Genomic DNA, 26,182 nt, shown 5'->3' on the forward strand with positions numbered 1-26,182 from the left:
ACAATTTGAGAGCAACTTGCTAGAAGTTGAGCAGATGATTAAATTTAACCTTGATCTTAAGCAGCTAGGTTGCCTTAAATTCCATCAGCATGGGATTTAAATTTACTCGGACACATTTTAATTGGCATTTATGCAACATGTACTTGCAGATGCTGAATTCATTGACAAATTGGAGTGCCATCTGTTTAACTCCATTTCCTCTCTATTAAAATATAATAAAATAAGGCCAGATCCTTCTGGCTTGCTAATATATTTATCTTTCAGAACACAATATTTTAATTACCACATCAATAACGTGTTATTTTGTGCTAGATATTAATTTTTGTGTTTAATTAAAAGTAACCTTATTTTCTTTGCTCTTTTTCATAGCTGTTTCCTCAAAAACATTTAAATCAAATATGTCAGGGCTGACTTTTACATCTAACATTAAATGTATTTTAAAATACTGGGTGCTGGTTTAAAAATTTGCTGAACTTACTAATATTGACTCACGTGGAAAAATAATTAAAGTTATTAAGTAATATCCAGCCTATTTCTGAAAAGATTAGCTGTCTTTAAAAATGTGTTTTGATTGTTCATGATCGATCATGTTGCCTAAAGAAAACATGTATGAGTTCTAGACACATTTTGTTTTATGATAGAGTACATGCACTTGCAAGTGCCTGTTTATTTTGAAACAGGAGAAACAAAACCTATTTTAATAAAGTATCTGGACATTATGGGAGAAAATATATATATAAATGTACAAAAGAATTAATCTTAAAAATTTGCAACCACCTTATATGCTAAATGTGAAAAAAAAAAATAATAAAAGATTCCTTGAGTGTATTTTATAAGTGGACAAAGTTGTTTTGAGTCCCTGGTATCTCATGTGGAGCTGGATATTCTTATTGCATACCAGGTGTTAGTCACTTTGGGTTCAACTGTTGCGTTCTGAGTAACATTATCCATGCTTGTTGGTGTATAGTCACAGGTAGGATGAAGCAGTGCTGTATGTAATTAATGTAATTGTACCTCCCAACACTTATGCAAGAAAGTCATAGAGAAGGCAGGTCCCATTCTATAGAAGTTTTGATTGTTACTGTTAATCTGGGTGGGTTGGTTGAGGTATTTTTTTTGACATGGGAGTGGGGTGTAGGCAGTGGTTGCCTGTTGGTTTTGGGTTTTTTTTCCTCAAACACTATGCTTGTGCTTTAACAAGACTGAAGGCCTTTTCCCTGCTTTTGACATTTACAGGGAGAACTGAGAGGTCTCTCACTGGCTGAAGAAAACTTTTAAGCATATCTTGAACTCATCATAGCTCCAGAAACATTTGGATATGCTTAAGTACTTTCCTAACTTGGATTCCAGTACTTCTATTTTACTTCTGTACTGACGGAGATCACAGAACTGATCTAAGATACAGATTTTCATGATGAGGAGTAGGAGATTCCTCTTTCTTATTTTAAAGTTTCTAGTTGTCTCCAAATTAGTCACCTTTTGTTTACATTCTTAGAGTTGAAGCTGTTTAATGTAATCAGAGTTTTCCAAATTCCTGTTTATGTCATACCCTTACTTTTGCACATGTCACTCTCTTGATAATTTTAATAAAAAAGATAGCATTTCCAGTTTTTAGGATTAAATTTTCTTATTGGTTTCTCTGTTGAATTTCCATATTTTTTCTACTTTAATGAACTTGTAGAGTAATTTGGACCTGTATTATAGGAAAATGTAAAACTTGTAGAAGTAAGGATATCTGAATGTAAAATAAATAGCAAGTACAGTGAGTTGATATGATGAAAGATATATAGTGGATCTACCCATGAAATCACATATTTTCTTCATATCTGCACTCATCCCTCATCCCCCATCCCCCACCCCGTTTTTCTTCTCTTCTTCCAAGTTTTTCCTTGCAGGGTAAGCTGGATGATATTTGAGTATAATTGTTAAGATTATGAATATTATTTGTGAAATTTTCCTGGTTTTCCTGTGCAATAATATTCATCTTTGATAATGAGTTTGCAGTGCTGTCTTTATATAAAACAACAGCACCTCAGCTTTCATCATTTCTCAATGGTGGGTTATATTGAAATAATAGTAATTCCCTTGCATACTGTGCAATTAGCCTTGCTAGATGATATTGGATCTAGAGGTTCAGTTTCAAAGGAAAGGTTAAGACACCATTGAATATCTTTTTCCTTTGAAGTAGGCTGCTGAGACTTCATCTGGGGACAAAAGGGTATGGACTTCTAGGACCGTGAGGGGTAAAATAATGCCCATCTCAAATACGGGCAAATCAGATTGTTTCCATCTCTCTGCAAATAATGCCCTATAAAACACTGAAGCTTTAAAAAGCTGAAGAGTTCATCAGATAAATGTTGATGGATATTCCAGGTTCAGTGTCCAATCACATGAGAGGGAAAAAAAACCAAAAAGCAATCCCTTCTAAAAAAAAAATATTAAATATACATGCTGATAATAGGATTTCCTTTACATATATTTCTTTACTTGTTACCAGCACTGCTAAGCTAAGTATATTCCCACTTGGGAAGTATCTTTTTAATTATCCATCTGTTTTTCCCTTACCTTTTATTATTCTGTCTGAATTGGTGGTTCTGTGTGCTTCAAACGGTATGTAGATTAATTTCTGTTCTGGAAGTCTTAAATTATTTATACTGTTTGGGAATAATGTGCATTTCCTTTGTTTACAGCTCTGGTGTTTCTGATTATGTAGCAACGATCTCATTTTGCTGAGTGTCCTCTGTTGATTAACTCTCTAGATAGTTTGATAATGACCTATATCCAAATGATGTATGTACAAATCCCAATTTGTTTCCATGAACCTTGGCAGAATTTAGTGAGGTATTTGTTACTGGATTTTTAAATGAATATGTATAGAGTTACCACTTTGCTCTCTAAAAAAATTTCCTCTGAGAGATCAGATAGTTTTGTCTGCTGCTCAGTTTTCCATGCTAAAATAACAAAAGGCTACCTAGGCATTATTCATACAGACTTACAGTGAAAACAGAAGTTTGACACAAAATTGAGAATAAATGCTTGTGGCACTGCTTCCTTCTCTCTGCTGCTAAAAGCACTCACTCTTTCCCTTCTGTTTAGTATTACATTCTTAAAGGTGCCCGTTTTAGACTGAACAGGTGCATTGATTCACTGGATTTTTGTATATATAGTACTGTCATTTCTGTGGCTTTAGCAAGGATGCAACAGATCTTGTACAGAATCAAGATGTGTGGTCTCTTGAATTTTATCCAAACTTAAGTTTCATCATTAAGAGTTAGAAATAACATAAACAAGGGGGGGGAAAAAGCCAACAGTTGAATTAGTAGAATTACATGTTACAATTTCTTTACCACCGTTGTTTCCTGGGAAGGTATTAAGGAGTTGCTCTCTACTGCTGTTTGTCACAGGGTGTGAAAAAATGATGAAAGCGGCATTTCCATGAAATGCAGTCACTGGTTTGATCCTTTTTAGACTTTCACAGCCATTTCCATTACATTAGTTTGTTTTGTGTTCAATGCATTTGTAAGTTCCTATTTCAAACAGACTAAGCTAATGTTACAGCCATCCACTTACCTTTTCCTTGGTGGCAAGTGCAGATGTATTATTGTGCATGCCGCCGAGTCCCTGCTAGCCCATGGTGCCTCACAGCGTTGCGAAGTTGGACAGCAATGGATGCCAACATCTCTTTTGCAGCTGTTATTAAAGATGCTATCTTTAGCTGCTGCACTGAAGTTCCGCAACTTGATGTTACTTGTGTATTGAAATATTAATGAAAACAGAAGGTTGAAAACAATTAATGTGACCCGATATAAAAGAAGGTGTTTAATCAAAATTAAAATCTTAGTAATGAAATCTGGCTGGCTTTATATGCATTTGTGTTCATGCTGAGCATCGCCCTCTGTTTCCTTTTGTTAATTCTGAATCAGAGTTCATGCTGCTGTTTTACCACATGGGCTGGTAAACTTCATGCGCGCCTTTCTGCCAGCAATAAGGCAAACTCTGCTAACAGGTGAAGTTTCTCTGATTACTCAGTAGCACTTACTGCATATTAAATACTAACATATCAATCAATTGGCACGTTGCCTTTGAGTATCTCATAGAGACTGAAGCCAGAATAAGAGTCCAAATGTGGGTGTACTTTTCTGCATGATTTTATTGTCTTTTGCCGTTTGTGGTAGTGTATAAATCTCTAAGAGATGCAATTCAGGGTTCCAGCTTGGTGAATTTGGTAAAGTCCATTTACTTACAATACCTTTGTTCATTGTTGTAGCCATTAACTTTGCTACTTTGTGTAATGCTCCCGGTAGAATTTTACATTATTTGAAGCCTATGGATGATTATCTGAATGAAGAGCTATCATTGTTAAATCATGAAAACTTCTGTCCAGACATTTTTCCAAATCTGAGCAATGAAACGTTTGAGTGTATGGTATTGTTCTGTGCTTTGTCATACTAAGAAAGCGGAATGATTCATATCTTAGAATATGCTTGAAATAGAAACATTTGCCTGTACCATTTGGAATCTAACTTAAAGCAGTTAATTAAATTAGATCAAGACTATATTTCTTTATAACCTCTGAATAAGGCTATCTGCCATTTTTCCCTGAAGTGATTTCCTGGAATGTTTTCTAAAATCAGCAAAAATAATTTCAAAAGTATATGATATTTGGCATAAATACAATTTTGAAAAAGTTAACATGTTTCTACTGTGGCAATCTGTTTTCAGTTTGCATCTTGAGTGTTTTAGGAGGTAAAGAAACAACATAACATTGTCATAGGGGTGATGTATTTATGCAGCCAGACATGCAGAGTATAATTAAGGAAACATTCACTATCTAAGATGTATCCTGCTCTGTAGCAGTCCAGAGAGGTGAGAAAAGGCGGTGGAGCTCTGTGGTCTTTAGTTCCATTCAATACAAGACTATAATATGGAATGACAACAGAACATGATAAAATTGTATGTAATATTTCAGCAATTTTTTTGAGCAGTATGGCTTTGCTATCTGTAGTGTCTGGTGTCAACACATGCTGGTTTTAGCTCTGCTGTTATTTAGAATTAGCCATTCAGCTGTGAAGACTGCCTGCATCTTGCACCTTGTGAATGATGTTTCAGGCTTGACCTCAGATGTAATGGCAGAATGTAATCTACCAGAATATTAAAATAGAAGTGACTTAGCTGCTTGAGCATGATAATGATATCGTCTATTCTCTGATATTAAAATGTCATCTTTTTAAAATACTTTAGAGCATAATGGGTATTTTTTCATGGAAATAGGGTCCTTTCAATAAGTATTGATAGTAGTGGTACAGTTAATAACATGCTAAAATTTGAACGCCAAGCAGAAGGACACAGCTAAAATTGTTGACCTGAAGCAGGACCTTAGCAAAACAGTGGAATATTGCATATGCAGATTTAGGGCTATCCTGGAGAAACACTTATCACCAGTGTGTGAGTCTCTTCCTTTGAAAGTATCTCCTTTGATAAGCTTTTTTGGCTTCTTCAGAGTGAAGGGATGATAATAAGGAATTTTACAAGCATCAGCCTTATAAGTCTTGCCTGTGCTACAGAAACGGCACTGCTGTAGTTTCATTGGCAAGTCTGTGGAGTAGCTATATCTCCTCTTTTAACAGCACAAGTTAAGACAAATAAGGTTCCTTCAGGTTTGGCCTAGTGAGGGATTTTTCAGTTTAGGTAATATGGGAAGAGAGTCAGTTTTTTGCATCTCAAGCCTACATAGCTTGTTATTTGACAACACGTTTTCAATCAATTGCAGTCTGGCTCCTTTTGCCAGTGCCATATATCTGAGCTTTAAGCTCTCATTGAAAACTGGCTGAACGTTTGCTTCTGTCCTTGCTGCCCTTTATTTTTCTCCTGGAGTCCTGAGTTACAGGACACTGGTATTTCTGGGTTAGTTCGTGTCTGCTCATTAAATAAGGTTTGATAAAGAGTTAAGGAAAACACTGACATTTTTGTGAATTCGGTCTTATCGCCTTTTCTCTTTCATTATTTGGTCCTTATATCTCTTTTGTCATTTCCATTATCTCTCTATGCTTTAATGTAGAAGGCCAAGATGAAGCCTTGCTGCAACATCTTAATCAGATTCTTCTCATCTATTATGATCTGCATTGAAGGAAAACTAGTGCAGCTAACAGTTTGTTGCAAAGCTGGACATCAGGACCTTGACTTGGAGTGTACAGTAAAAAGACTTTTATTTACAGAACACACCCAACTACTTGGATTTAAAGATGTAAACCCTTCTTTGCCTAGGGAAAAATAATTTGTGATCTCCCAAAGACACAGTTCTGTGAGCTGTGTCTAAAGCCCCTTTATTTGTATCTATAAGATGGGAAATCTGTGTTAGTCATGCTAAAAATACTGTCTGTAATGAAGCATGATTCAAATAACCTCAGAGCTCTAAAATGAAATGTACAGTAAAATAATAATAATAATAATAATAAAAAAACAAATAACTAAATTGTTAGAATGAGTGAGTAACTTATTGCAGTCTATACAAATGAATCTACTCTTCGAGGAAGTAAGTTCTGACTTACAGATAGTAAATGCCTTGTCACAGACTATAATATCTGGAAGATATTGAGAAGAATCACGTTCTGCATACAGTCAATCAAATTAATAATTAGGTCCATTCTCCTTATCTATTTCCAATTTTCAATCAACCTAAGGGATGCTCTCAGAGTTGCATGCCCGAGGCATCACAGATCCTTCAGGGTTTAATTAGGACTCCCAGTGCTGCAGTGTGCCCTCTTAGGCCTGTCAGTTACCATTCTCACAGGGGTTAAATTATTCTTCATGTGAATTATCAGATTTGGTCATTTAATTGATTCCCAATTCATCTTGTAATTAATTTACACTTCCCTTTCTACACATGGAAATACTGTTATGGGATGACAGCTAGATTCAGTGAGATTCCTGGCAATACTTGAAGCCCGCATCAGACTAATTGTTAGCAATTTTCGTAAATTTTTGTAATTAAGATCAGTAACTTTCAGCCAATGGTTTTGTAGAAGTCTTTGTTGGAACCTGCTCCTTAAGCATGCATTTCTTTCTATTGACAATGTTAAATTTCTTAATGACTGAATGAAAAATAAATAACGACAATAATTATATTTATTTTAACAACATTATATGCATTCAGTATTTTTATTGCCAAATGTCTCAAGCTTAAATTGCTTTTGCAGTGTAGCATATTGCTTGATTCAAGCATATTGCTTGTAGTTGTAATCAGCATCTTTTAGAAGATATTATCCAATAGGTGCAGCACTCCTTGGAACCTTTCTACATTTATGGTTTAGAAACTTGCATGTGCTATATTTGCTAATGTATATTGCTTAAAATACCAAGGAATGACAGTTTTTTTCCAGAGAAGGAAACTATTGACCTTCAATACATATTAAGGTCCTAGTTTGGTGATGCGGTATAAAAAGCAATCAATCAAAAACATTAATCTTGGGAGAGAATACATTTTAAAACAACTTAATGGTTAACAGTAATTGTGGCAATACATTTTGTTAACATTTTAGGAGTGTCATCTAATTTCACTGCTGCTATTTCATACATCGAACTGCACATTATAATCAGTCTCCTTGCAATGAGCAGCCTCTTATCTCTAGAAACCTGTTCAGTGCAAGTTCTTAGACTATGTAATTGGGGAAGTCCTGTGTTGTAGGAGGGATGGCTCTGTGAAAGAGGTAAAGGGTGGGCTATGTGTCTAGTTTCTCTTTGATTACATGTCCATGAGGTTAGAACATTCAACTCATTTTTAATTTTCCTAATCTTACAGCATGTCACAGCATGTGCACATTGTTGTGGTTTTATTCCTCATATTAGATGGAAACATTCTTTGTAATACTGTTGTTTGGGGGGAAAGAAATACTTGTTATAAATTCACAGGAATTAAAATAATAGAATTGCTAGAATAGAATTAAAATAATTAAATCTATTGCATGGAGATTTTGTAACAAAACTAGCCAAAGGGCAAGGCATTGCTCAACTTTAGCACATAGTTTGATGTTACCACATTTTTGTTTGCTGGGAGGAAACTTGTGTATTAGTCGAGGTCTGGTTGTTTTGTAAAGAAGCATGAGGAATAAGCATTTCTTCTGTTTAATTCACTTTTCCACATTTCTGAAGCACGTGCTACAATACAAAGGAACGTTTAATTTATCTTCATGCTGAAAGAGTAGAAATTGTTGTGACCTCTTTGGTTGACTAATTGTGTTATACTTTGGCTCACTGATCTCTTTCCTGCAACTAGCCTTACAAAACAGCGTGCTTTGTCCAAGGCAATGCAGGAAAGTTAGAAGGAAGCAAGTCTGGATGATCTCTTTTAGAAAAATTGAAATGGATTAAGATTGTCTTAATCTGATTATGGAACCGCACTCCAATCTTCACTTCCCTCTCTTCCTCTGTTCACCAAGTGGCTGTAATATCTTGGCTGATTCGAGATACTGGATATATTTTCATGCACTGCTTTGAAATGGTCTTAGCTTGAAGTGTCTAGCCAGTCTGACTAGAATACACCTGTAATCAAAATTTCCAGGATGTTTTCTTATTTCCAGTTCTTAAATAATACAACCTGTTACGTCATGATATCCACAATAGTAATTAGTGTGATCATTATGAATTAATTCTTTGTACTTGTTGACTTAAATGTTCTAGTTAGTTTCTTTTTTCTTGTATTTAGCTTTGTTTTCTTTATTATCTTTGAACAAGGTCACGGTTATTTAATGATAAACACTAACAGTAGTCTTTCCTAAATATCTGCAGTGTGTATATGCAAACCACCCCTGCCTATCTACCTCCCATTTCACTCAGTGATGACTCCCTGCTCTTTGTCATAGTGGCCGATGAAGAATTCTAAGGAAAAAACACCAGATTCTGTATTTTGAAAAGCACTGCTTAGGGTTTACACGAAAAAATACTGTCTCTACTTATGTTGCTCGTCAATAAAAATTTATCCTCTGCCTACTAGTTCCCTTCTGCTCCAGGAAAGATTCTCTGAGGAAAGTGTAATTGCTTTATTGATTGACTAGTACACAATTTTAGTTGTAGGAGTCATTGACTTTTAAAGTGGAGTTACAAAAGTTACTCTTGAACTTGATTAGTTTGGTAAGCATAGCATAAAGATGTTTTCAGCACGAACACAGGAGTTCAGAGTTCACACAGCAAGATCATGCAATGATGATAATTGTGATCATTATTTGCTGTATTTTAGAAAGTACTAGAGTACAGTGTTAGACAATCTTACGCACAGTAGGTCAGAAATGTAGGGAGGGAGCTATGAAATTTCTACATTGTATTTGTTAAAAAATAGAACAAAAAGTAAGCATCTCCTTTATTTATCTACTTTCATTCCACCTGCATATATATATACGGAAAATGGTGCATGTGGTGAAATTTGACCCTTTGGTGACTGATAGCCTGTGCTGTATATACTTCTGTATATGCTTTTAATACATCTGCAAAAGGAAATGTATTCTCAATTTACAGTTAGCCTTGTATAGCAAGGACAGAAAAGAAAAAAATATTTTTTTTTTCTTTTCAGTAAGGGATGAAATTTAAAATTTATAACCTTATGCAAGATTGCCAGGGCCTGAGGCAAAAAAAACAGAGCATGTATCTACTTTACAGCTGCAAAAATAATTACATGATGACTATCTGTGGAGTAATCTCAAATGGATTACATTTTGTTAGCATTTCATTATGTAATTTTAGACCCAAAGTATTTCATAGTAAAAATAAAATACTTGTTTTGATGTATCTATGTCCTGCACCTTTGATGTCCTCTTAAGGCATTCAGTTATGCTGAAAGTTCTTCATTTACAGGCAAGATCCTATGCTTGTAAAACTGATCTGAGACTAAGGATTGTACAAATTACTGCAGTAATTTGGTTTTAGTATGCAAGTACTGGACTTCTTTGTTGCTTCAAAGGTGCTAAAAGCCATTTGAGGTGCTATCTGACAGGCCTTCCTGTTAGATTTTCAAGGACTTCCAGACTTGAAAAGCCCTTATCGTTTATTAAGACCACTTCACTTGATTTTTTTGTTGTTGTTGTTTCTTAGATCTTAAGGGCACTTCTTTTTTATACATATATATATATGTGTGTATATATATATAAAAATTAGCTTTATCCAAGCAATACAGTCTTCAGCAGTAATAACAGACTTCTTACTTATGGTCACAACACCTCTTTTATTGTGTTGGGATAGAACTGTGGTGTAGGAAATACACTTTTCTGCATTTTCATGTGCTGTTAGCAGTGGGAGCTGGAGCTGGGGGGAGGAATTGTAAGTTTGTGCCACTTCTGTTTCTCTTTCTTTTATGTACTTCAGCTTAGATAATTGAAAAAAAAAAAAAAACAACGAACTATGACTAGTGGCTCCAAGTCAGATCAGATCTCTGTTAAAGTAAATAGAAAAATGCTTTGACTTCAGCAGAAGCAGTGTCAGCCTAGCTACTTAGGCTACATGATTTACTGTGTATGGGTGCTTTGAGGGCTACTTGGAAACACAAGAAATTACATCTGGTTATTAATGCCGTATTTAGTCTAAATGGAATAAGCACATATAATGTTTTAAGTGCACGTGAGTATTATTTTAATGCTGCCATAACCAAAATAATTTCGTGTCCAATTTTGATGCATCAGTGTTTGAAAGAATGTAGTAAGGAAGCTGTAAGAGAATGCAGTTTAAATTTAATAAAGTTTTGTTGAAAGCAGGATGGAAGCTAAAGGATTGATCTTTTGACATACCTTTCTGAACAATTAAAAATGGCATCATTCCCCTTTCTGAAAACATACTATGGATGTAATCTGGATTAATTTTATAGCTGAAAACATTTTTAATTTTCCCTAGTCCATAGAAGGAAAATATCCATCCATGTCTTTTGATTTTAGAGCAAGAAATACCTTGTTCTTAGATGGACCATGCTTTCTCAGGTTTTTGTACAAATAGCAGTAGGTGTACCTTTTTTAATTTTAATTAAACTTTCTAGGCTAGATTATAGCATTGCAGAAAGTGTGAGAAAGGTATATCCCTCTGTCCCAAAGCAGATGACCTGTTAGCCCTCAGACCATTTTAAAGGTCTTAACAGCATGAAAAACCTGACATCGAGGAATGGTTTGGTGGTAGTGCTGTACCTGCCAATTTGTAAGCACACCCACATTCCTTAATGTCGAACAATAAATCACATCTTACTTTGAAGCAGCATTAACAACCAAACTATTATTCAGTAGTGAATGTCCATACATCTATGGTCAGTGGCTTGGGGGATATATTTTTTTCAGCAGATTCTTGGCACTATTTACTGTTGACACAAGATTGTTGCAGGTAGCAAAAGTGACAGCTTTGTCAAAATCTTAAGAGTCCTTTGAGTGTAATGTACTTTCCCATTACTGTATCCTTTGTTCAGTGTGGATGGAGTAACAGCTGTGGAGAGGTCTAAAACTTTATATTTGTTATAATTTGAGGTATTTATTTTTATATTAAACCTAATGCCACTTACTTGGCAAGACTTAGGAATACCATTATTCTGTTAAACTGTGTCCTGTGCAGTGATCTGCTGAGCACAGTATGATGTCTCTCCTCTCCTAGAAAGAAAAATAATCATGCAGCTATTGATAAAATTTGTAGTGGATGATTCAAGGGAACTAGAGTTTCCTAGGCCTAGACTTGGCCAAATGATGTGAAAGAACATATTCTAATGAAGCTACAAAAATTACTACGTTTCTGTGAAAATGTAGTAACATTGACTTCTTCTAAATTAATGATATGCTCAGCCTAAGGGATGATGCCCAGAGATGAGGAAAGATTTTTAATTTTTTTTTGTTAGTAAAAGACACAAGCCAAATTACAAGGATAAGTTTGCACAAATGTTTGGTGTCTTATAATGTCATCAAAGAACTGGGAAGTTTACTAGGGTCTTCATTTTTTTGCCATAAATTCAGGGATAGCTGTGATTCATATGGCTAGTGGCCAAAATTTAACCTTAAACCTTTGAGTTAGTGGCAGGCTGGCGTTATGTCTCAGTAAAAGGGGGTCAGAAAGCAAACCCTGCTGTGCTTCTCCCTATTTTACCTGAGCAGAAGACATGGTGTCTTCTTCAGCTGTGAAGACCTGTGTTCACATTCTAGGCAGATGCTATGCCTACTGGTACCCGTGAGGCAGCTCTTAAGTGCAGACAGTCCTATGTTTGTGTCAACCTTTCATCTCTGGCTATGTTAAGTCACTTAGCATGTATGTTGGAAGTTAAATATAAGCTGTACATGGATATTACTGTATGGAAGTACCAGAGACCATCCAGATACCAGATGATATTCATTAATTAAATTGTTCATTAATATAAAGTACAATGACAACTAGAACCATTAAATTCCAAAAGCCCCCACTTTGCTATGCTATTGGTATGTCATTGGGCAATTTTTTACTTTATTTTCTTCATTCTTTCAGTTCTACGTGATGACTTCAGACAAAATCCATCAGATGTAATGGTAGCCGTGGGTGAACCAGCAGTGATGGAATGTCAGCCCCCAAGAGGCCATCCAGAACCCACTATATCATGGAAAAAAGATGGGACGCCTCTAGATGACAAAGATGAGAGAATTACAGTAAGTATAAAAAAAATTTTAAACAACACTAAAATCAACTATCTAAAATTACCAGTCTCTTGAGCATGTGGGCATCCAGCTAGGCTGTACTTTCTAGGATCTGTCTTCTCCCTTGCCTTGGAGGAAAAGCTAGATTACATTTAGGTCGGGATGCATCCTTTAGTCCCTTACTACTTCGTTATAGGGTATGCATTTGTTTGTTAAAGAGGACCATGCAAAACCTAGGTTCTTCTCTTCCTCAGAGGAATCAGAAGCTCACGGAAATGAAATTCATTATACAAGCTCCAACACACAAAAAAAATGAGACTAACCCTATAGCTCAGGAACCAAGAGTGAGAGGGGAGAAACAAAGAGACAGTCATAAAACAAGTCTAACCTGTCATGATGAGACAAGGGTCAACTCGATCTCTTCACTCAGTCTGAGTGGATGCCTCTTCAAATACAGATGTTTTCTTACCATGGGTTGAAAGATGTCAGTGTGTAAGTTAACAACACTTTATTTGTGAAGCAGATTTAGCTAGTAACAACATCACTATGCTTGAGCACTCACCCTGTTTGCCAGACCTGGCTCCCTGTGATTTCTCCCTCTTCCCAAAGATCAATTCAATGCTCAAAGAAACCCATTTTTTGTCAGTAGAAGATGTGAAAGCAAAACCAATGGAGATCCTCAACAGGCTTTCAGAAAATGATCTATGGAATTGCTTTGAACATTGGCAGCATCATAAGCAGCTGTATGTCAGCTCAGAAGGAAACTATTTTGAAGGTGATCATAGTTGATTTTCTTAGTTTGTTAAATAAAAACAGTTACAGGTATGGTCTTGGGGTTTTTGTGTCGGATTTCGTATTTGTCATTTTCCTAGAATTTCTTTCCTTTTATCCACTTCCAAATTTCTGCAACCTATAATGTAAATTTTTGCAATCTGTAATGTTTGCTTTCTTTGCTGCTTGGAAAAAGGAACTACCAGTAGTCTAGGTGAGACCTTTTGTAATTCTGTTGAAAAGAATCTGTGCACAGAAGTGGTGTGTTGTATCAGAAAGGTTAAGAAAGCTTTTTCGAGTATAGTTTCTTTAGAGAGATGATAGCTTATTCTACTCTCTCAAATTAACCTGTGTTCTCGTTAGAGGTGTTGTTATACTAATTTGTATCTTGCTGAATGCAATGTGTGATCATTCAATAGTATGGGTAAAGTGGTTTCTCAAATGAGAAAACTATTCTTCTGTTAATTTTTGACTAGTGAAACAATAAGCTATTGAGCCTAAATGGCTTGAAGAAATGGCAACGAAAAATGGAGTTCAAAAATCATTTATATGCTGCCGACATGGTGATACAAAACATCTTTCTGTATAGTGAGAAACTGTATTTGAAAGCACATACCATATAGGATCCTGTTGGTACTGGGAGGATTACTAGCATACAACAAGATCAGAGGCACCTGTAATCTATGTGTCAATCATATGCTGAAATGAAGGAAATTTTTAATGGAAAAACACTTAAACCCACCAACCTAAGTAAACCTAACTAAAATTACCATTTTTGCTTGATGCTTAAATTGCCTGTTTTTCCATTTGTTTTTTTACAAACAAGACAAAGCTCAGGTATTTTGTAGTTCTGGCATATGCATACATTTAAATTGTTAAGTACCTTAGAACCTGTACTGATTGCTGGCTATTAACTCAGTTCCTCCAATCACTCTTGCTAAGAACTTGCAATTTCCTTTTCAAATCTCCTTCCCACTGTGACAAGTCAATTGACCTGAGATAAAGAGAAGATTCCAGTGCTACTTTTTTCTTTTTTTTTTTTTAGGAAATGTTTTCTAATCTTGCATTTTATATTGCTATAGTTGATTCTTTTGAAGGATTCTCAGGTGCTGCCCATTAAGTACATTTCTTTCCCTGTACATGCAAACAGCTGCTGGAACAAAGACATATTCAGAACAAAAGCAGCTTTCACTGACTGGCAGTGCCACCTGTATTTATTAAAACTGTGCTTACGATGGAATAAAGACCCACACTTTGGTTTTCTGTTCTGGTGATTGTATCAAATAGGCACCTACATAGTATTCTTTCACCATGACATCTGTTGGAGTTATCTTGCATTATCAGTTTTTGCTTCGAAAAACAAACAAACGAAAATGAGTTTTGATGTAGGTGTAGATATACACTTGTTTCAAGTGGCCAAATGAGTGTTTGTTTTCAAAGGTGTAAATTAGCAGCTCTGTGATAGCTAGCTCAACTGCATTCATTTCCGTCATATTTGCCTGGCATTGTCTTAAGCAGCTATTAATATCATGGCTGCTTTCTCACACAGGCAAGAGACTGAAGATACATTGTAATGTACATTTGCATCAACTTACAGCTGCAGAAGGATCTTGCCAAGTGCATAAATACGCATTCAGATGTACATCTTAACAGCTTTGCAGTAACCATCTGTATTAGCTTGCTAGTGGCTGAGAGGTGATGAGAGATTGGGACCTGGAGTGAAGAGCAGGCTAAAGGACAGATGGGTAAAAAATATTAATTTTGAAACCTGACATAATTATTCTATTTCAGTTAACTTATCTCCTTTAGGTCATTTTCACTAGCATTTAGCAGCAGGAACATAAAGAATTAAAGAGTGCAACTGCTGAAATAAGGATGAAGTGTTATGTTTTACGTGACAGACTTTCTTTACATGAAATCCACCTTTAAAAATAAAACAAACCACAACCTTTTTTTCTACTATTAAGTGCCAGTATTTAAAGTGAATACCTAAATTTATTCGATGGCAAAATTATCATTGACTCAGTGAGACTAAATTTCAGGTAATATAGTTTACAGGTGTTAACCTTCCTCCTTTTAAGCCATGCAATTACCAGATCAGGAAATGTCAGACTACATGTGTTGATGCTCAATGTGTATATAATACCAGTGGGCATGAAAATACTTTAGTGGCTGAACTTCTAAAGCATTTCTAGTTGTTTTAATTCTTAAAGGCTTGTTGATCTGTGGCTCATTGCCGTTTTAAGAATTCTGTAACTGTGAAAGGCTGTTTAAAGCATTTAATAGTAATGCTTTCCATTCTCAACAGAGATTTAAAACAAACCTTGAGACTGTACTTTTTTTGCTTCATATCTATACTTTCTTCAAAAAGATGACATGGCCATTTATGGCTTATTTTTAATAAATGGAAACATTTTCCTTATCTGCAATGACAGTGTTGATCTTTGAGTCAGCAAAACTGGGCTTTACAAACTGACTGTTAACGGTGCCAAAGAAACAGAGGCAGTGGATTGGTTCCTGACAGAATGATTCAAGCGAGATGTGGATAAATAGAAGTTAAAGAAGATCCAATTCAACTTCCTCTGGATTTCAATAGAAAGAAAATATTATTTTGTCCTGGTAGGGTTAAGGAAATTGATATGTTTATGTAGGTGAGATAATAAAAATCAAAAGTTTTCTTTACATATTTTTGGTCTATTTGTAGGGGAAATAAACATGCTTTGAAGATAAATAAATTTATATGTCTTTCAGGTTATAAAGAGTAGTGAATGGAACAACTAAGGAATGAAAGTAAGGGTATGGGCACAGCTATCTGTCATATGGATTATAGAAACAGACATTTTCTCTGAGCACAGCTCTCCCAGTACTGCTCAGTTTTAGCACAAGTCAGATGTGGTGTAGGCTCTTCAGTGTATACATATCCACTGGGTACATCTGGTGAAGAATCATCATCAAAACATTTTTTCTCTCTGCTCTTGAGCTATGTTGTCTATAAACAGTTTTCTCAGTGCACTGGAGCTAAACATGGTTTTTCTCATGTGTATTCTTTACACCATGTATGAAAGCACATGCTTCATGTGGCTAATACCTCTCCATGCATTACAAATGAAGTGGGAATGGCAGTCTTTCATGTGAAGTAAACACTTAGCTTTAACTTAATTTGTTGAATTGAAAACCAATTATTATGAGGCCAGAGCACAACTAGTGTGATTCTGTGCTCATCTAGTTAATTTTTCTCCTGGGATGATTGTGGAATCAAGAATCCCTCGTAGAATACATATAGCTGAAGAGGAGTGTTTCATTGCAGTCCGGTGAATATCACTAAATTCTCACTGCAAACAGTGTACTTTTCCAGTTTCTGAAATGTTCCATCTGCACTAGGGAGAGGTTATGCAACTCTGCTTGGAATTGAGACACTGTGGAGGAACAAGATGCAAAGTTTTGTCTATGAGTACGAAAGAAAGGAGCTCACCAGGTGGGGAAGTTCCTCATTCTGTTTCCAGCCCTTAGTGCTGTCTACGCATTTGGAATTGCTGTTTTACCAGGTGAAGTTCACAGACCTGCAGATTGCTTGGAGCAAGGATCTGGGCCAGGACTCTGGGTTTCTAGGTGTCCTCACCAGGAACAGAACTACTCTCAGCCCCATCAGTCTAGCCATCTCCTTTGCATGGCAGCCCAGTTTCATTAGCCATGCAGCCGTGCATTACAGGCACTTAACCTTAGCACCAAGAGCTATGAGTTTCATTCCCTGGAGCTGAGGCGGAAGAAGTCAATCTCCTAGTTTCTGCTGACTGCTGTAATCACTCGGCTTGGTCTTTCTAAATGTGTTTTGTCTAGATGCAGTTGGCAGAAACATCATTGGCTGCAAATACCATTAGCAATGACTTGCTTGGGCACCCACAGCAACTGCAGCGAATGTTGGTTGGTTGTAAGAGTGTGAATACCTCCAGCATGCCCCCATTCACTTCTCCGCCATTTTCCTGTTGTACCTCAAAACCTCCCACTACTTTCCATAGGGTGTCTCCACTGTCATCTTACCACACACCACTGCAGTGAAATTTTCACCTCATTTCCCATTCATTTCCTCCCACTCACAACCTGCCTTTGCATCCACCCAGCCTTTTTCTCCCACCTGTCTAGCCCCACTTTATCATCTGATTACTGCTAACTGCTTGCATGGCGGTATCAATTTGAAAGCTCAGATAAGCAAAACCTTCTGCTGCATGCTATAATGGAAAGGCAGTCTTCGTTTTGCTTTGCTGTTAATGTAAATGGCTGGTGTGCTGTGATTTGTAATAATTGCAGTGTTGTCTGTCTGCGTTAGGTTTGTTCAAACCCTCCCTTAAGGAACTGTGTTGCTGCTCCATCTTCTTTGTGAATTCCAAATGCAATTGCCTGTGTATAAGATGCTGACATCAGTAATCTAACCAGGATGATGGGGCCTTTGAGCATATCTTTAGGCAAAAACTGGCAATAATTACAGACTCTCAAGAGCGCAAAGTATTCAAAGAGGATTTTGTGGATCTCCTATATAGATAGGGCAACCTCCCTCTACTTTTGGATCTCTCTCTCAATTTGTCTCATATTTTAAGGAAACAGCTGCATAATTAACTAAGCCTCAATAAAATCAGGATGCAGTCAGAGTGCCTTTAATTATCAATATTTTCCCAGTGGGAGAATGTATACGTATCTTGCATAAGCTCTGGAGAAAGCTGATGTTTATAGGTCAAGATTTCACAGCTGCCCCATGACCAGTAGTAGCCCATGTTTCAGAAAGCTTCCTAGTTGTTTGCATGAAGTCGTGGTGTAGGTGGTAGAAGATAAAAGCTATTCATGCTGAACATGAAATTTTAAGAGGTAAAATCTTTTACATATACATGAAAAAGGATGCTGGTGCCTAAAAAAGAAATCCTTTGTAATTGAATACAAAAGCAAAGCCTTTGCATTGAAACTTTGGTGCAGCACTGTGATTGCAATTTCCCCCCCTTTCATATTAACTCTTAGCTATCATTTATCTTGAATCATCCTCATTTGATTTTTTAAAGAAAAAGCTTGAGAAGCCATTTATCTTTCCTTGTTCAAGTTTCCTAGCTTTTAAGATCAAAGTTATAGGATGAATAATGTATACAGGTTTTCATTCCTTTTTCGTGCGGCCGTCTCCTAACATCAACACTTCTGAATGACTGACTTACACTCTTATTTTAGATAAGTTGTAACTTGAATTCTTGATTTCTGTTTTCTGGCCCTTAATACATCAGAAATATGAAGGATTTATTGTGTCTTGCACAATGCTATTTTTACACGAGTGATGAAAATGTATTCTACAAAATGTGAAAACAAAGCCTCTGATCTTCTGTTGTGACAAGGTGCTATCCCCAGGAAGAATATTCATTCGTTTCAAATTTTTTGTTAATGAACTGTCAAAGAGAACTTGGTTCATTCTTTGTGGTGGAGACCATTCACAGCCTCATTGTTGTTTGGCAAGTTTAAAACTACGTAGGTGATCCCAATGTGATCTTGGTCATAACAAGAAGGGAAAAAGAAGTTGATGATGTTACTATGTCTATCAGTTAAAACTGAAAAGAGAAAGGGTTGTTTGTATTGGAAGGAACAGTGGAAAAAGCAGGAATTAATTCCCTATTTAGGAAAGGGATCTTTCCTTCCAAAGTTAAATTGCAGTGGTAAAAATTGCAGAGGGGTGGTGAATCAAGGAAAAGGAAACAAAAGCTGATTGAATTTGTTGCTGTGTAGGACTAACAATCTTAACCCTTTTAAAACAACTATGCTCCTGACAGAAACCATACTGTTGTGGTGCCACTCCAAATTGTTTCAAGATGCTTATAGTTATTTCTTTCTGCTCATTTCTTTCTTTTCCCTTTATCTTTTTTTCCCCGTTTGTTCCAGCTTCCTCTCTTTTCTTCATTAATTTCTTAATCATTAAACTCCAAACATTTTAATTTCCCCAAATTGCATATTTTAGATGCACAGCAATAGCATGTGTGTTTCTTGTGTGTAGAAGATGTAATGCTAATGGTAACATAGTCTGTCCGATGGAGAGCAGCATGAAATATCGTGGCCTGGGTACACAGCACACAAAACAATGAGGGTGAGGGGGAGCAAGTACCTACAGTTAAGGGTTTTATTTCACTTTAGTTGTTTTTCTTTTGGGGGGCAGATTAAAGGGCAGGCAGCAATTTCCTATATGCCCCAGGAGAGTTAGAAAGAAAAGTGCGGTTTTTCTTCTGATTCCCAATATGTATTTGTTGCCCCCCAGCAATTTCCTTTCTTTCCAGTCCTTTTTCTTCATTCCATCTCTTTTTCTCACTTCCTGAGAGGATTTGCTTCCCACCTCTCTTTTTCCTTCATCTGCCGATCCATACAACGGTGGCTTCCTTATGGATCAAGAGTAGTTTTTGTGAATAATTTATATTTCTTCTCCTATTAATATTGTTTCATCTGGTAACACATCTAGAGCTACTATGAGTTAATTTGGCACCCCAAGGGGAAAAAAACATAAAAAAATCTGAAAAATAGTTTGGAACCACACAGCTGTCCAAGAGGATAGTGAGAATGGCTCTAGATCCTGCTGTTTCTTGCTGTTGTTTTTTTCCAGAATGTGACATTCTTTTTCTGTGGTCACGCTTGAAGATCTGTTTCAGGGTCCTTGTTGCTCCTGCTTGAGTTTCTCTGCTCACCAGATTCCACAAATCGTTCAACATATGTCTTCAGGATTGTATCCCTTGTTTTCTGCTCTGACCGTGGCAAGTGCTTCTGTTGTCTCATTTATGATTATCAGGGCACCTTTCCCGTCTTCCTCCTCAATTCTCTCTGTGTGCCTACCTTTTCCCCTGCCATGTCTAAACTACTCAGGTTTCCACATCCACACCACCATTCTTCCTGTTTTAAGACGCAGTTCTTAGGCTATCTTCTGCCATGCTGCTTCTTCCTGTGTCTTTTTTTATTATTATTATTACAGGCATATCTGAGCTCTTTTCAGTGGTACATTAATCTTTGATTAGCATTTGTTGCATTGTTTTGTACATTGTTTGTCGTTTTTTTTTACTTAGCCTGGAAAAACATTACCTTCTTCTACAAGGAAACCTGCTCATCTTGGAAGGTTGTACAAAGCTGACTGGGTTAACAGAAAGAAGAGAAAATATCTGGCATGCTTTTATTTTTTTATTCATTTTTGTTCATTTTCCTCTTTCTGATATTCATTCCTATTTGGAGAGTTATCATACTCACATCATTTTTTACAGTCAGCTCTTTGAGATGAAACTTTTCATCTCTACCATATCCAGGAGTAGTTTCCAACCCTAACCACAGCTCTTAGTAGTGACAGCTTGTATTTCTGCAAGCACTGAAGAAAATGTGGATTGAAAATCCTAACCTATTACAAGATTCTCTCCTCGCGGCATTTTGCAGGTTTGCCATCTTAAAGAGAATAGCTATGCAGACTTTGTCAGGCAGATGTGAGCTTGTTCAGTTTGCTCTTTGAATTGACCAGAAACCATATGGCAGCGGTTAATGTGGCGCCGTGCCTGAGCTAATAAGCCTTACTGAGAGACAGGCTAGATGACTCCTGCATGGTATTGTACTAATATGGCCACACAGTTTCTGTTGCACTGAGGGTAAGGGCAAAATAGCTTGTGTTGGCTTGAAGTCTTCATGCACCAAGCTAAAGCAAATGGCCTGAAAATGCCTGTAAGGACATCCTCTTCCTTTCCTATAGCTCTTACAGTCGACTGTCCCAAATACTTCTTTAGGAGACAAGATGCTTTCTCCATTAGTGTAATGTTTCCTGCAAGGAAATTGTGAGGAAAAAACCCATTAGGTGGAAGTATTTGAGTCATGTTCAATGCAAGACTTTGCTCTGATTGATTTACAGTTTATTACTAACCCAGAATCTTCTGTGCAAGGTTGTTGAACAAAGTGTAGGACAGGCTTATCCAGCATTTGTTCACATGTGATGTGATGTGTCTTTTCAGTAGACATCTCCAAAGAAATGTACTGGTCTTTAGAGTTAGTGGAAAGGGAAGGAGCATCATGACATGGAACAAAAGGAGGATTCAGGGTTCTGTAGGCTGTCACAGAGACTAGATTTTGCATTTAGGAGCAAACTGACCTCCTGTGTTCCTAAGGGTGTGACTGATGATAGTGTAACCTGCTATGTGAGGTTATGAGATTTGTAGACTGTGTGTGCACTGACGGAAACTACTGGAATTAAAACTCATCATAATTTAGTGTTAGATTAAAAGGCTCTTTATGGTCATTTAATTGCTGTCATTTTAAACAAAGGTATCACTGATCATATTGTCCCTGTAGCTAAGAGTATCTGTTCCTTCTGTTTCTTTCTCACAACTTCCAGAAACTGTTCCTTTGCATCAGTGATGTGCATTGCTTCAACTGTTTTGCCTTCTTGCCACTTAAAAAATTAGGCATTAGGCATACATAACTAAGGTTTCTCAACGTTGTTTGACCCAGCAGTAGTGGAAAGTACTCCTTTAATGTGAACTATGTATGTGTTTTTTCTGTGCTCAACTTTATTTTACCCTGATTTCTACTTTTAAATATTTAAGTAAAGTGAAGAAGAATTATGTCCTTTTGCAGATATTCTGCAGACTTAAAGGAATTCGGCAAGTCCTTACTGAGTCAAAATTCTCTGTGGATTTCTTTTGTCCCTATTCATGAACTGATGACCTAGATAGTAAAAGGAAATAAATGCCTACAGGAAACAGAGTATGTGTTAGATATCTCAGATTTGAGACTTCCACAGGCCTAGACATTACAGTATCAGGATTTTATTGTTAAGAGTGGCTTATCAAGAGTTTTGAACCTCTAGGACCTTCTGAAATTGTACAAATGGAGTCTGCGAAGCTTCTCCTTAAAAAATAATAAAAAACCAGGTGGTTATTATCTCAGCCTAAGTTATTTGAGCTATCCAGAGTGTATAGGACTTTATGATTTGAATGGTTACGAGCGAAGGTGATTTATTATATTGAGAAAGTAAATTCTTTGTTTTGTTTGGCTGACAGTCTACTTGTTGGGTTTTGGGGGGATGGGTAAGGGAGATGAAGAAAGGATGTGGGAGGAAAATTATTTCTTCATTCATTTTATTCTTTTAATGAAAAAGAAACATTTTTGTTTGGTTAGTTTTTTTAAGCAGTCAGGAAAGAAGTCTTTGCTTACATTACAGACAATAAAGATGAAGCTTTGGTTTAGAAAGTTAATTATTCTCCTCCCTCCCCTTCATCAGGTGTATGGAAATCCTACGTGTGGAGTGTGGATATCCTCCTCTAAGTTAAAAAAATGCTGTGCTCTGATTCTTCATCATGAGCAAAACCAATGTGAAGCAAAACAATATTTGAAGAATCAAACATTTAAAGCCTTTTGTGAATCTGATACATCAACCATTAGGACTCACACTAGGATGCATGCACACTATGTACAGGCAGAAAACACGTTCAGAGTTCATTCCATTGGACATGGGACTTAAGATCTCTACAGATCAAATGAAAACACTAGAAATTTTCTTTATTCCAAGGTTCTTTCATGCAGAGTCCAGGACCTGTGAGCCTTTTACTTTATTTTTTTCTCTATTTATGTTTACTTTATACACATATACAGAGAAATTTCCATTAATAAAGCATGAGAGACCTTTTAACACACAAATTTCCTACAGAAATCAATGTATTATTTGTCATTCTATATCAGTGAAGTGGAGCAATGCAGCTCCTTACTGTGTTCACTGTTTTCCAAACACTGAAACCCTCTCCGTTTGGGGGGGTGGGGGAGGAAAGTACATTTTTGTTCTTGAAAGTCTCTAGTGGACCTTATAAATTTGATTGTTCTTGGCATTTTTTATATTCCTAGTCACTTGCACACCGCAGCAGCCACATGTTGTCACTTAAAATCTAAATATCGGATAACTGCTAACTGAGACTTTATTGTGTATCATGCTTATTTTTGGAATTAGTTTTGTAAAGTAAAAATGACACTAACTCTAAAAACATGTTTAATAAAACCTCAACGATCTATGTGCTGAGTTTGCACATATTATGTTCTCATAATCAAAAGAAAAATGTAGAATAAAAATAGTAGAGGAGAACAGTGCCCATTTTTGAAGCCTTGAACAGATGTAAGTGATTAGAGCTTCTTGTTTGGTTTGCTTTGATTTTTTGGTCTGCTTTTTGAAAGTTCTGTCAACTTCATTTTTGCTTATTTCACTTTGTTTGGATAGTTTTGCCTTACTGAGTTTCCTGTGATGCTTCTGGTTATATGAAAAGTCTAATCCAAATCACAGCACTTCAAAAATAATAATTTTTCAGTTCTTGGATTTCCTCAACCCAACAGAGTACTTCTCTCTCACCAGGTAATAATATACTCACAATTACTGGCTGCCAAGTTCAGATATTCACCACGTGCAGTAGTGTTGGACTAACATACACGTTGCAGGGTGTTATTCTAGACTATGTAATATTGTGTGGGACCAAGTCTGTCTTCTTGCAGTTGCCCTCCCTAAAAGGGAAAGAAAAGAATCTACTTTCTTTTCTTCTCTAGCTGTAGGACAATTCTTGCTAATAGTCATACTGCATTGAACAATTAATTGATTTTTTTTTCCTCCTGAAAGATTGTTATCTATCAAGAATCTATTTGGCACATGGTCACGTAAATATTGTTCTTTTATTTAATGTGGAAGTGTGGGTGGTTAGTTCTACTTGGATCTGATTATACTAATTTTCCTCTACCTCAATAGCTCTGCTTTTGCCTCTCTCTCTGCTGGTGTTGTCACTTGTCAACTTACCTCTATTAGGTCTCCAGTTTCTGGCTGCATGGGGGAGAACAAATTACACAGAGATAAGAGGCAGGTCAAATGAGTAAGTTCTTCCCCCTAAATGCTTAAGAGAGAAAAAAACCCACAGAACTTCATTTCAAAATAATACTGTTTAAAAAAAGGAAAATTTGAGAAAATGGAAATGTTTTCCTGGTGTATATCCTGAAATGTTTTTAGTGCTACGTGAGATGTATTTAATTTTGAAACTAGCCCTAGAGATGTATGCTTGAGTAACTTTGCCTTTCCTCAGACAATGTGAAGTTTGATTCTTTGAACAAAATTATGATGATGCAATATCTCTTAATTGTAAGTTTGTGTATTTTGTATTATTACTTTTCCAAGTGGCTATACCATTCAGAATGCTGAGTTTTTGAAAGTGAAAGATGCTGATGTGATGGCTTGGCATTCCCTCCACGATGGCCCGCATTTCAGACTCTGCAGATCTTGCTCTTCCCATTCATCTGTGTTCATCTGTCTCTTAGGACTACCTTGAACTGTGGTGTTCAGGTAGAGCATTTCTCTTGGAATAAGACCTGACACAAATCAATTAAGGAAAAAAAATGCTTATTCAGGATAAAATGTTACCATAGAAGCTGCAGGTAACTGAAGCTATTTTATGGTTTGCGGTAGGTATTCCACACTCCAGGAATTAATGGTTCTGCTCTCTGGCAGGCCTGCACACTGAATAGAATTAAAGATAAGCTGTTTTTCCATGAGACTACAGTCATTGCAACATGTTTTTAGAAGTGAGCTGCAAAACATTATTGTACAGTAAGGAATGATTGCCTTGAGGTGAGAAGTCTGCAAGCTAAGCAAAGCAGATTGCAGGACTGCTGCAATGTTTTTGTGTCATTTTGGGCAAGCCTTGAAATTGTTCAGTACTTCGTGTTCAGTGTTTCATGAGTTGTGAAATGGAATTCATTCATACCTGTAAAGCAGCCTGACACTATTGCAACAAAGCTGTGTTCTGTCAGTCTGTCAAAGTGCAAAGTGTTATTGCATCCTAAAACGTGAATAAGCTTTTTTCTGTAGAGAAAACAGTAGCATAATATTCTCGCTTACATACTCTGTTCTAGGTGGTTTTGACTGTATAATACTTGCGGAATCTAGCCAAGGTGCTAAAGTTTTTGAGATTTCCTGTTACTTTGAAGAAAACATCTCATTAACATTAAAATTATATGCTAAAGTGTCGTAGCGGTTTTGAAATAATTGCTCCTTGTACTCAAGGATCTCAAAAGTTTATTAATAAACTAGGAATGTCTTTATTGTAGGTACTTTTAATGATTACAACTCCCACAAAATTTGCATTCACAAAGACTAAGACCAGTATGTTTCATGAAAATACACTGCACATAACCTGAACTCTGCATAAAATTCTGGCATTGCTGAAGTCAGAGTATTAACATTGTCTTCATTGAGACTAATATTTCACCTTTTCCCAGAAAGTATGAGGCTTATAGGTAGGGAGAAGGCACTTTTTGAAGTGTTAAATGAGTTGACATTCTTCATTTTTTTATTACTGTTGCTGCTTTGCTTTTTATTGTTACTGGCTTGTTTGTCGGTAAGTTACTTTCCTTTTTCCAGCTGGAGTTTTATGGACATGCTCCATTTTCTTTCTCATTTTCATTTTCATGAGACTTTCTGCTAAGAAAATTTCCTTGTTATATGTTTAGCTGGTATCTCTTGTGTTTGTTATTCTTAAATATTAGAAAAATAACCCAACTGGAGGTAACAGCTCCAGTAACTAAAGGTAACTCTGCTTTTATCTTCCAATATAAGAGGTAATCTATTGTATCTATTATTCTTGGAACTAACAAATATAAGTGGTTGTAACAGTATTTTCAGTGGGAGAAGAAATCATAGTTTTAGCAATCTGGACATTTGAAGTAGGATGTGGGAGAAAAACTTTTAAAATTTGCAAAATTAAAAGTAGCTAGAGTACCAGAGCAAGTAAACTCGCAAGCCT

At 36.4% G+C, this 26,182-nt stretch overlaps 1 protein-coding gene across 7 annotated transcripts in view; it reads left to right on the plus strand.

Annotated features, from left to right (window-relative positions):
• The window catches only part of ROBO1 (roundabout guidance receptor 1), a 618,408-nt gene that overhangs the window by 494,934 nt on the left and 97,292 nt on the right, over positions 1-26,182 (plus strand). For all 7 annotated transcript variants that reach the window (XM_069870168.1, XM_069870199.1, XM_069870188.1 and 4 more), the window contains one exon: positions 12,466-12,623. In XM_069870168.1, coding sequence (XP_069726269.1) covers positions 12,466-12,623 — 158 coding nt within the window. The remainder of the gene's footprint in view (positions 1-12,465; positions 12,624-26,182) is intronic.

This window comes from Phaenicophaeus curvirostris, chromosome 1 (genome assembly GCF_032191515.1).
Source record: "Phaenicophaeus curvirostris isolate KB17595 chromosome 1, BPBGC_Pcur_1.0, whole genome shotgun sequence".
In the NCBI taxonomy this organism is placed as follows: Eukaryota; Metazoa; Chordata; class Aves; order Cuculiformes; family Cuculidae; genus Phaenicophaeus; species Phaenicophaeus curvirostris.